Source organism: Panthera leo, chromosome B1, assembly GCF_018350215.1.
Source record: "Panthera leo isolate Ple1 chromosome B1, P.leo_Ple1_pat1.1, whole genome shotgun sequence".
NCBI lineage: Eukaryota > Metazoa > Chordata > Mammalia > Carnivora > Felidae > Panthera > Panthera leo.
The window spans coordinates 190,904,245-190,916,613 of record NC_056682.1 but is presented as its reverse complement, the minus strand read 5'-3'; the positions used below and the strand labels follow the sequence as shown (position 1 = coordinate 190,916,613).

The 12,369-nt window shown below is 41.7% G+C and overlaps 1 protein-coding gene across 10 annotated transcripts in view; it reads right to left on the bottom strand.

Annotated features, from left to right (window-relative positions):
• Positions 1 to 11,952, bottom strand: part of LCORL (ligand dependent nuclear receptor corepressor like) — a 167,118-nt gene extending 155,166 nt beyond the window's left edge. For 4 of the 10 annotated variants that reach the window (XM_042936816.1, XM_042936810.1, XM_042936809.1 and 1 more), the window contains exon 1: positions 11,736 to 11,952. In XM_042936816.1, coding sequence (XP_042792750.1) covers positions 11,736 to 11,886 — 151 coding nt within the window. In that variant the 5' untranslated portion in view covers positions 11,887 to 11,952. The remainder of the gene's footprint in view (positions 1 to 11,735) is intronic. The other 6 variants (XM_042936819.1, XM_042936818.1, XR_006202018.1 and 3 more) reach the window with 5 other exon arrangements.
• Positions 11,953 to 12,369: the final 417 nt, after the last annotated feature.

Sequence of the window (12,369 nt, the reverse complement as noted above, 5' to 3'; positions counted from 1 at the left end):
CAGCCATAAAACAAGAATGAGATCTTGCCATTTGTGACAGTACTGATGGGACTAGAGGGTATTATGCTAAGTGAAATAAATCAGAGAAAGCAAGTACCAAATATTTCACTTATATGAGGAATCTAAAAAAACATAAACAAACAAAAAAACCCTAGAATCTTAAATACAGAGAACTGGTGATTGCCAGAGGGAAAGTGGGTGCAAGGATGGGCCCAACAGGCAAAGGAGATTAAGTAGTATAAACTTCCAGGGGCACCTGGGTGGCTCAGTCGGTTAAGCATCCAACTTTGGTTAAGCATCCGACTTCCGTTCAGGTCATGATCTCACAGTTTGCGAGTTTGAGCCCCGTGTCAGGCTCTGTGTAGACAGCTCAGAGCCTGGAGCCTGCTTCAGATTCTGTGTCCTCCTCTCTCTCTGCCCCTCCCCTGCTGGTACGCACACTTGCTCTCTTTCTCTCTCTCAAAAATAAACATTAAAAAAAAAAGTATAAACTTCTAGTTATAAAATAAATAAATCAGGAGCTGCAAAGTACAGTGTAGGGAATAAAAAAAGTATGCCAACTCTTGCTTTCACTCAATCTTTCGAAGTTTCATCATTTCAGATCCTTCAAATCAAAATTAATTGCTCCCTCTTCTGTCTTTCCATTATATTATACCAACTCTGATACTTAACATCCCTGACAACTGTGAGTGCTTTAATAAAAGCAAAGTCTAAGCCCTATTTCTTATACACTAAGCTTTTTACACACCCACAGTCCCCACCTCTCCCAACAATTTTCATTCTTAGGGGAAGTATTTTGAAAGAAGCTTCTGCCCTTTTCTCTACCCCTTATTGAGTCCTCCCAAAGGAAAGAAGAATGACTAATATTGGCAGCAACCTGATAGTTGTTCCTAGTGGGATGAATTGTTGTTTTAAAGGTCACTTTTCATGCACGGCCAAGCTTCCCTCTTACTCTGCCTAGATGGTCACACCTTAGCAATAAGCAAATCACATGGTAAACTCACCAAGTTCTACCAGGCACAGAACTTCCCAGTATTTTAGAAGAGGTCTACAGTTCTAACTGCTCTATCTTTGATTGTTGGTAAGGTCAATTCAGGAGGACAGGGAGTAAAGAAGTCTGATTTGTCCATACAACCTCACCATTTAAATTTATTTATTTATTTTGAAAGAGACCATGAGAGCACGAGCAGGGAGAGGGTCAGAGAGAGAGAGAGAATCCCAAGCAGGCTCCACTTGGTCAGCGGTCAGCTCAGAGCCAAACACGGAGCCAAACTCACGAAACTGTTGAGATCATGACCTGAGCTAAAATCAAGAATCAGATGCTTAACCGACTGAGCCACCCAGGAACCCCAATACAACCTAATTACCTAAAAAGCTAACATTTTGATCTTTGAGTCCTAAGTCTATTTCCAGTTCAGAACCCAATAAGGAAGAAACATAGAATTAAATGCCCCCCCCCATCAACTGCCACACAGTAGGACTCAAGATCTGTGAGGATTAACTGACAACAGTAAATTAATTGGAAAAAAATCATTTCTTTAAATTGTATAACATTAATTCCACACATATCTTAGTGATGAACTTAATTAGGAAAAAATTTTTGAAGGAAAAAAAAGAGATACATTTAGAGATCACATTCAGTGACTCAAACCAAGCCCATCCTATTTATCTGTCTCAACATATTGTTGCTATCAAGTCTGAGATTAATTAAATAACATACAAACTAATCATTGATATTACTGATTCAAAAAAGCAGTCCCCACCATAATGGTATCTCCTATTTAAGAAACAAACATCCCTAGACCCCAGGGTCTTCCAATTACTGCCCCTTTTATCTTTTTCCTCACAATGTAGCTTCTCAAATGAGTAGTCTAATAATCCTTTATATACATCTCTTATTTTTCTAACCTATTACAATGTGGCTTCCCTCCCCACCATACTGCTGCAATTTACTAATAATGTCACTTAGAACCTCCATGTTGCCAAAAACAATGTATACGTCCCTATTTCAAGATACTTAACATCTCAACAACATGTAACAATCTCCTCTTAGATTTGGCGATACTACTCTTTCCTGGTTTTCCTACTTATAGCCTGGTGTCTTACTTTTCAGTGTAAAAGTTCAGTGGCCTTACCTTGGGGCTCCTCTTCATCTGCCCAGGGAATGTTAAGATTTCTTAAGACATGGTATAGAGTACTCTACTCTCTAATTATCCCTTACCCCTAGGTAATCTCATCCATTTCCATGGATGTAAATATCGTCCTCTTTTTAAATGTTTATTTATTTATTTTGAGGAGGGAGAGGAAGAGAGAATGAGTGGGGGAAGGGCAGAGGGAGAGGGAGAGAGAATCCCAAGCAGGCTCCACGCTGTCAGCACAGAGCCCAAGGCAGGGTTCAATCCCATGAACCTTAAGATCATGACCTGAGCTGAAATCAACAGTTGGATGTTTAACTGACTGAGCCACCCAGGCACCCCTAAATATCATCTTTATGCTGATAATTCCTTAATTTATATCTTTAGCACAGAAAAAAAAAAAAAAAACTACTGTGTAAGTATTACAGCACCTTTCCCCAAAACAAAAAATAGTGAGCATGTAAGGACAGATATTATCTTAGTTTACAGAAAAATGACTTGTGCCAAAGGCTATAATGATTAAGGCTAAGAAAAAAAACCATATTCCTTCAATTCTTAGTCCTTTCTACCATTTGTTAGGACTCAGTCCCTTGTCCCTAAATGATTTACTACTTAAATATGAATACTACTGGGCAAGTTACTTCCTACATACAAACCTTGCACATACCCATCAGAAACAAATTGGCCAGGGCACCTGGGTGGCTCCACTGTTTGAGTGTCGGACTCTTGATTTTGGCTCAGGTCAAGCCCCATGACGGGTTCTGGGCTGCCAGCATGGAGCCTGCTTGGGATTCTCTGTCTCCCTCTCTCTCTCTGCCCCTCCCCTGCTCACTCTCTATGTCTCTCTCTCTCAAAATAAATAAATGAATATTTAAAAAAGAAAAAAAAAGAAATGAATTGGCCAATCTGAATGAATTAATGAAAGCTTGTTTTTCAGTAAATACTTTAGAAAAGACTCTAGGTTATAATTACAAGTTACTGAGGATGCAGGGTAGAACATACAACTAAAAAGATACTGAAGAATTTGGGGCAATGTATACAAAAAAGAAGTAAAAGCAGATGAAAATGTACAGGCTGTCTAAAGAAGAAGCTAGACATACAAATAAGGAAGAAGCAGTCTAGTAAGTTATGATGTACTTCCTGAATATGGTTATTAGTATTTACTTGATGAAGAAAGACAAATGGGAGATATTACTGCTTTGTAAACTACAAACCAAAGCAGTTGTTTCAAATAATGATTTAATATAGACTGAAACACAATAAAACCAGCAATGCAGATATTGATATAAACCAAAATCTTATCTGAATCTCCCCAAAGTGCTTACTTCACGATAAAAACTGAATCTATGAGACAGTGCAAACAAAGTAATAATAACTTGGCAACAAATAAAATAAAAAAGAAAAAAAAGAAGTGAATGTAAGTGAGGTTAGGTTTCTTGTCAATTATGAGAAAACTGTATAAAATGAGAGGAGATAGAGAAAAGTGATCCTTCATTAAGTTTCCCATTCTCTTACCTTCTGTGGTGAATGAAAACTTTTGAAAGAATTGCTTAATGATAGATTCAGCCCTAAGTATGGACTCTAATAAAGTTAAATGGGTCCCCAAAATTTTGAACCTACGAATTTAGTGATAACCAACTGTTATCACCCATGAATGCTGGCTATATATATATATATATATATATATATATATATATATATATATATATATATACACCAAGAAGAAGGAATACTATCAAAAAAGAAAAAGATAGGAAGTCCACACACAAAATGTAGAATAAATGAAAGACTAGATTTACTAATAAGGGAGAAAAAATTGCATGCCCCAAAATCTACATGCCTTTGTTGCTTTCTCCTCTCAAGACTGCACTGTTGTAGAGTTAAACACCAGGGCTGAAAGTCAGACAAGTCAGGGGAGCATGGGGGAAATACATAATAACAACTTCTCAAGGTGCACAGCCAAGCCTTGAGGGATACACATATATAGCCAGTCACCGGAAGTAGTATGGACATGAAGAGACCAACCTGTAGCCTCTAACATTTGCAAAAATACAAAATTCGCACACTACTTGTTTCTAAGGATGGCAGAACTTTACCCTCCCAAGTATAAAATAATCCAGGAGTATAAGGGATTTCAAATTTTACATGTAAAATCCATTGACGTGCCTATTTAAAAAAATTTTTTAACGTTTATTTTTGAGAGAGAGAGAGAGAGTGAGTGGGAGAGGGGCAGAGAGAGAGGGAGACACAGAATCTGAAGCAGGCTCCAGGCTCTGACCTGTTAGCACAGAGCCTAACACAGGGCTTGAACCCACAAACCGCGAGATACAACCTGAGCCAAAGTGAGACGCTTAACAGACTGAGCTACCCAGGTGCCCCAGACATGCCTATTTTAAAGACATACTGGATACATGTCTTAAACACCCAACTACTCATTATCAACACAGATTCCATTTTCCTGGTGAACATTATTAGTGCCATAATTTACACCTTTTTAAATGGGTAAAAAATTGGCTACAGCCAAGTGCCAAGGTTTTTGGGTGGCTGACCCATCCATACCAGTCTTCATCAAATTAAGATTTCTAAGTAAATCTACCCTTTTGGAATTTACATGGCAGTAATGAAAAGATGACGAAGAAGTTTGTGGGGAGACAAAAGATCAGAAGGCAAGAAGTAGCCAGAAAGAAATGTCAAGTTGATTATCTAAAATTTTATTTACCTGGACTGCCCTATCTTTTAAGTGTCACAGCTCTATGAGTCGCTCCCATAACTTCTTCACAGGTTAAAAATAGAGGAAGAGACTATCCTCTGACACTGATACTGCTATTATAAATGGCACAGGTAGTTTGGAAGAAAGTTGCACTCTACAAACACTTGCAGAGTGCAAAGCTCTAAGGAAGCATAAAATACAGAGTAGGTACCAACAAAGAGTAGCTGCAAGATGATCTAGTATGATCTAGTAGGATACGGATTTTTTTTTTTTTTTAATGAATTTAAACTAATTTCTTGTATTCAGTTACTACAAAGCCAAAAGATTCCTTAGAGTGTAGGAAAGCATCAAATGTCTTTTTAGTCACTCCATATAAAGACAGGATTATACTAAATGATATACTGTGATTCTAAAACCCTGACTCTGTGGCTCTAAACTAACCTTAATACAGATAATGCAAGCCCTCACTATCTTTTCCACTAACATGCCTCATGATCCTTTTATCGTGTACCAGCATTCCCACCAGACAGAATCTACTGGCAAAAGCATAAAGCTCAAAGCTGCTAATAACTTGTATAAATCACTAATAATAACACCTAAAATTTATGGAATGTTTTTTATATGGCAGACACATATTAGCATATATCAACATAATTAATTCTCAAGCCACTTTATTATCTCCAATTTACAGATAAGAAACTAAAGTACAGAGAGATTAGGCAACTTGTGAGTTGTAACACTAGGTTTCAAAGGTAGTCTAGCTCCAGAGCTTACTTATTTGCTGTATTAGTCTATACAAATAAAAGATTTGGGGGAAGATAAATTAAGCTATAGGTGTGGTTATTATCAACAATCTGAAGTAAGTGGCACCATGGTATCAAGAGTTGGCTGGAGCTACTACCCCACAGAACTACGTCGGGCAACGAGGTAGCCATTTGCCACATGTGGCTAATAAGCACCTGAAATGTGGCTAGTTCAAATTAAGATGTGCTAGATGTATAAAATATCTGATTTCAGGGGCACCTGGGTGGCTCAGTCAGTTAAGCGTCTGACTTCAGCTGAGGTCATGATCTCATGGTTCCTGGGTTTGAGCCCCACGTCAGGCTCTGTGCTGACAGCTCAGAGCCTAGAGCCTGCTTCGGATTCTGTGTCCCCCTCTCTCTCTGCTCCTCCCCTGTTTGTGCTCTCACTCTCTCTCTCTCTCTCTCTCTCTCTCTCAAAAATAAACATTAAAAAAAAGTTTTAAATACCTGATTTCAAAAATTAAATATTACAAAAGAATTTATATTAATAATTTTTGTATGGATTAATGTTAAAATATTTTGAACACACTGGCCTAGAAAATGTGCTTTTCAAATGTGGCTACCAGAAATTTTAAATTAAATATTTGGCTCCCATTATATTTCTACTGCATAACACCGGTATGTAGGGAATAAACTGGAGTTTATAGAATGATTCTAATCAAATCTTTGCCATTTTGTTTTGATGTAGCAACCTTAGGCAAATCAGTTACGTTGAGTATTAGCTTTTGTATCAGAAAAATAGGGTTTGAAAACAGCGCTGAAACCTAGTGTTCAGATTTTGGTATCTATCTCTATTCTACACTAAAAAGAATGGAGATGCTCCTTGGAGAAATGGATGATTTAAGGGCTGGGACAGGTTAAGTACAAGATTAACCTGGAATATCTTATTTTGGCAGGAAGTGCTCAAAAAATCATTTGAGGGGCGCCTGGGTGGCTCAGTTGGTTAAGCATCCGACTCTTGGTTTCAGCTCAGGTCGTGATCTCAAGGTTCATGAGATCGAGCCCCACATCGGGCTCTACGCTGACAGCATGGAGCCTGCTCGGGATTCTCTCTCTTCCCTTCCCCTGCTCAGGTGCTTGCACACGCTCTCTCTCTCTCATAAAATAAATGAACTTTAAAAAAAAAAAATCATTTGAGAGATAAGGGTGAGAGGGGTTGTAGAAAGGTGTGATTTGTAAAAAACACTGGAACCAGCTTGATGAGGCACCCAAAGGCCAAACCTGAGACAATCTGGGATCAAAATAATGACAGAAATGGATGTAACCATTAAATAAAGTAAGAATCCATGAGTTCAGGGGTGCCTGTCAGTTGAACATCCAACTCTTGATTTTGGCTCAGGTCATGATTCCAGGGTCTTGGGATAAAGCCCTGCATCAGGCTCCACATTGAGCGTGGAGCCTGCTTAAGATTCTCTCTCTTGCTCTCTCTCTCTCTCTCTCTCTCTCTCCCTCTCCCTCCCTTTCTCTCTCTCTCTCCCCCTCTCTCCCTCTCTCTCCCCAGCTCATAGGTGCGCTCTCTCTAAAAAAATAAAAATAAAAATAAAAATAATAATAATAATCCAGGAGTTCATACAAATAGAAATAACTGGATAAATAAATAGTGGAGAGGAGATGGGAAAGATGGCTTTATGACAGAATACCAACTACTAATTATAGAAGGAATGGTGAAGATAGAAAATCATGAAAGGATGTTAAAACTTGTGAGTGAAATATGGGTGTGACTATGTAGATATTCTGTTCCTCTAAACATTTTCCCATAAATTACATATCAATTACAAAAGGATAAATAGTAACTTTCAGGGAGAAATATGGAGAACACCACCTTAACCAAATTTTCAAACCTAGTATCATCACATTGGGACAAACCAACATCACGAACCTCAAGATATGATGTACTGATAAAGAGAGAATATCTCTTTAGAGGTATTCCTGCCAAAAATGTATAACCAATCTAGTCATGAGAAAACAATAGACAAATTCAAATTGAGGGACATTGTACAAAATAACCATTCTGTACTTTTAAAAAATGTCAAGGTCAAGAAATACAAGAAAGGCTGAGGAAGTGTTCCACGTTAAGAGAGACTAAAGAGATAGGACTAAAGAGATCACAGGATACATGATGTGGGGTGGGGGGAGGAAGGGGACTAATAGATAAAAGATAAAAATTGAGCATGAATTATGAAATAGATAATAGTATTATATCATTTTTAAATGCCCTGGTTTTAATAATATACTGTGATTAGGTAAGATAATGTCCTTGGTTTTAGGAAATATACACTGAAGAATTTAGGCGTAGAGAGGTATGATGTCACCAAATTATCCTCAAATGATTCAGAAAAAATAAGAATAGATAAATAGATACAAGGCAATAATGATAAAGCAAATGCAGCAAAATGTAATACAACTGGTGAATGTGGGTAAAGGTATACAGGAGTTCCTTGTACTATTCTTCCAACTTTTCTTGTAAATTTGAAATTTTATCAAAATTAAAAGTTAAGAAAAAGTAGAAAAACAAAAACTTGGCCTGTCTCCCAGACTGACTATCCTAATGGACTATACAAGTTCTGGTAATGCTTAAAAATATGCTAATGCATTTCCTTTATCCTCAACTTTACTTTGTTTTAAATTTTATGACTTATCAGATACTAACTGTATTATATATTCCATAAAATCCAGGACTTTGTCTGTTATCACTTAATGAGTCATAGTCATAGTCATAATGAGTACTAGGATACTATTTATTAAATCCAGTAAGCACTCAAACATTTGTTAGCTGAGCATACTCAAAATTATAGTATAGGATGATGATAGAAAAATAATCGAATTATAAATTGTAAATAGAGCTACTGATTAGGACACAGAATTTGTAGAACAACTTTTCAATTAAATTATAAAGAAAAACCAGGAATAAAGTACAGAGTAGTCAGAAATCTAACCTAAAGACATGAGTTCCACAAATAGAGAAAGGCAAACATCACTTTCCTTATCAAGGGTTAAACATCTTAGCTAACTACCAGCAGTCATGACAACTAAAATGATCTTTTTCCTCCATGAAATTAGAATAATATAGATGAGTTATTTAAAAAAATCAGGTTACTTTAAAAACCTAGGCTAAGAACTGAGATTTAAAATTTCACTACTGGCTCAATATTAATTTGTTATATGACCCTAAATTACTGCTTACAATTCCTATGTCTCATTTCAAAATAAGACTTTTGGTGGTGGGGGCGGGAGGGGGCGGGGCGACGCGTGGGTGGCTCAGTCAGTTGAGCATCCAACTTCGGCTCAAGTTATGATCTCGCTGTTCACCAGTTCAAGCCCCGCAATCAGCTTTGTGTTGACAGCTCAGAGCCTGAAGCCTGCTTCAGATTCCGTGTCTCCCTCTCTCTGCTCGTACTCTGTCTCTCTCTCTCTCAAAAACAAATAAACATTTAAAAAAAAAAAAAAGACTTGGGTCATTTCATTTTCTTTTCAAAGGTACAAAGTGTAATGTTTTATAAAAATTATTTCAAGCAATAAGAGCACTGAATATATTCAATGCAAAAATACATACATATAAATATTCACACACATGCAAAGGAAAAAGAATATGGCTTTTTTGTAAATATGTTTACATAGTACTGAAAGTAAGCACATTAATAGCAAGAGGCAATTTAAAATAATTACACAAACTACATTTAATCCCAATTCACACTATGAATAATAGGTGCTTCACATATAGGATACTGGGGGGGGGGGGGGGGAACCCAATCAACAAGTGTATATCCTGTTTAAAGGAGTTTTACTGTTTATTTCAAAATAACAATGACAAAAAGTATGAGATGGATTTTGCTAGGTCTCCTGACTGGGACTATGGGAAACATTTCTCAAATATAATTAGAGCCCAGGAAAAAATTTCCTTTCAAATACAGTACAGTTATACACATTACATTAAAAATGTAATATAGAGATTGCATGTTAGACATACCACATCCACTCAATTTTCAATGTCTTCCAATCCTACTTGAGTATCCAAGTAGGTAAAGCAGAAAGATATTCTAAACCCCCTTTTCCATCAAAGCCAACATCGTGTTTAATTAAAATTTGACAACTTTTCAGAAATACACATATTTTTGTGATACAGAGCCATATTTCATGGATCTAAGTAAGAAGATACGGGAAAAAACCCAAAGAATTCTAAAACATAAAAACTGACCTAAGACGCCTCCGAATTACTGTGTGCCGCGGCAAAACTTAACACAATTATATCGTGAGCCAGGGTTTCAATGCTGTCATCCTGCCTGATTCTAACCCAACGAACTCAACAATTTCTACACAGGTTGTCAGTGGAACAGATCTTTAGATAAGCAATTGTGAAAACGGGTCCATTTTGTATTTAGGAAGCACTAGCAACAGTCAGCTTAACATTTTTATAAAAGAATAATACCGTGAGGGTTTTTTTTTTTTTTTACTTTTTTTTAAGAACTAAATCATTCATAAATACTTGACTAAAGAAAGCTATTTCCCAGAATGTTTCCTTAAATAAAACTAAAATATATTTTATAAGGGTAAAACATTAAGTTGCCTAAAGTGAACTTAAATGCTCCTAGTCAGAGCAATCTTCTTTCTTGTCATTTCCCTATTTCCACCGTTTTCTGCAGTGCACATTTCTGAGCTGAGGCTGTATTAGTTTATCCTACCACTATCTCCTTTTCACTAGTGAAAAACGAGAAAGATCTTCAGGCTAACCAAACAAATCTGAGAGGGGTGGGGGAAAAGGGGCGCGAGGTGGCGCAAGAACAGATGGAAAGAAGGTAAGAGAGTTGTTTTCTTAAGGCACTAAGGTTACTCCTCAACTCCAAATGCTAAGATTTAATCGCCAGTGGAGCAAGCTGCTGCCGCTATCCATCCACTTCTTAAGACAATGCAACCCTCCTTTCTACCTCTTTCCCCTACTCTCCTACCCGCAACCGCCTTCCAAAACAAACAGGCACAACACACCCCATCCCATAACCCTCCTTGTCCCTTCTGTGCCCACTAAACCAACCTGCTGGATAACAGCTCCTCGCATACGTCTCACTCAGACAAAAAAGCGACGGCGGCACGGTGGGGAGTTCCCACCACCTCCTGCCACCCCGAGCAACCCGCAGAATGACAGCCCCAAGCCCAGAAGTTTGTAGCAAAACGATTCCCACCCCACCAAAAGGGAAGACCGAATTACAAGAGAACGGGGATGGGAGGTGGGGAGGGCGACGTGCGTGTACATGCAGGGAAGGGTCCATCACATGACAGTACAAGAGGACCAGAGTCGTCCCGGCGTCCGCGAGGAGGAAAGGGGGGCGGGGGAGAAGGGTGCCGTCGCCATGGCAACACCCCCCATCCGTCCAGACTTCCAAAGAGGGAGGAAGAACTTCAAATCCCAACCGTCAGCGCTCGAGCAGCTCCTTCTTAAAGGGGTACACACAGCGCCGCCGCCGCCGCGGCCGCCGCCGAGCGCGAGAGGGCAGAGTTGGGTGCCCCCGCCCCTCGGGCGACGCCCCCGCCGCCCCTCGCCCCCAGCCGGCCCACCCGCGACCCCCGCCCCGCGAGCGCCCGGGGGTCGCCCCGGTCCTAGTCACCGGGAACTCGGCCGCGTCTACCCGCCCGGCCCCCGGCGGCGAGAAGGGGGTGTGTGTGCGCCCGGCGGGGGCGCGGACCAGCCCGCCTTCCTCCCGCCGGCCCTGCCCGCAGGCTCCCCTCCGCCCCGGCGCCGACCCACCGGGCCGCTGCCTCCCCCCGACAGGGTGGACGGCGGGCGGCGAGGGGGCACCGCGGAGTTTCAGGGAGAGCGCGAGCCAGAGGCTTCCTCGGGGGCTCGGCGAGCGGGTCCGAACTAACAGTTCCTGAGGAGCCCAAGAGCTGAGAAGGGAAGGAGCGCGAACCGCGCAGGGCGAGAGCCCCCAGACAAAAGGCAAGCGCCGGGGCCGCCGCGCCGCCGCCGCTCCCATCGCGCTCCCCCATTGAACTGACCCGAACGAGAGACTGAACTAACCCCCTCAGCCACAAACTCCTCGGGCTGCTGCAGCCGTCGCCGCGCGGAGCCGGGGCCCCGGCCCGTGTCTCTCTTACCTACACAGTGCATGAGGCGGTGGCGCCAAGAGTCGAGTTCCCGCCGGAATCCTCTCCTCTCCGCCGCGCACCGAGGGCTCCGGCACTGAGCGGCGGCGGCGGCGGCAGCAGCGGCGGCGGCAGCGGCCATTCTCTCTCTTCCCTTGTCCATCTGCGTCCCGCGTCACGCGCCCTCATTTACATACGAGCGGCGCAGGCACGAGGCAGGGGCGCGAGCCCTCGGCGCGAGCCCCGGAGCGCGCACCCCCCGGAGGGGGGGTTGATTGACACGTGTCACTACCTTCCCTCTGCCCTTCCCTCCCCCTCCCACCACTCCCTCAGGGAGAGGCGGGGAGGGAGCGTGAGGAGAAGGAAGCAACCTGCCGCTTCCGCTGACCCCGCCTCCCCATCCACTCCCATCTCCCTCCTCCCGCCGGAGTTTACTCAAGCAAGCCATACTGCTCCCACCGCCCGCGAAAATCCTGAGCGGGAGCGAGAGCCTCGGAGCCCGGCCAGAAACCAGCGTGCTAAATGGAGCGGACTAGCAACGCCTCCCTTCTGACTTCGCGACGCGACTCAGGCCGCCTGGAGACTTCACTTCCCAGGCTCCGTTGCGCCGGGGTCCCGAAGCGGAGCTTGCCGCCGCGACGCGATG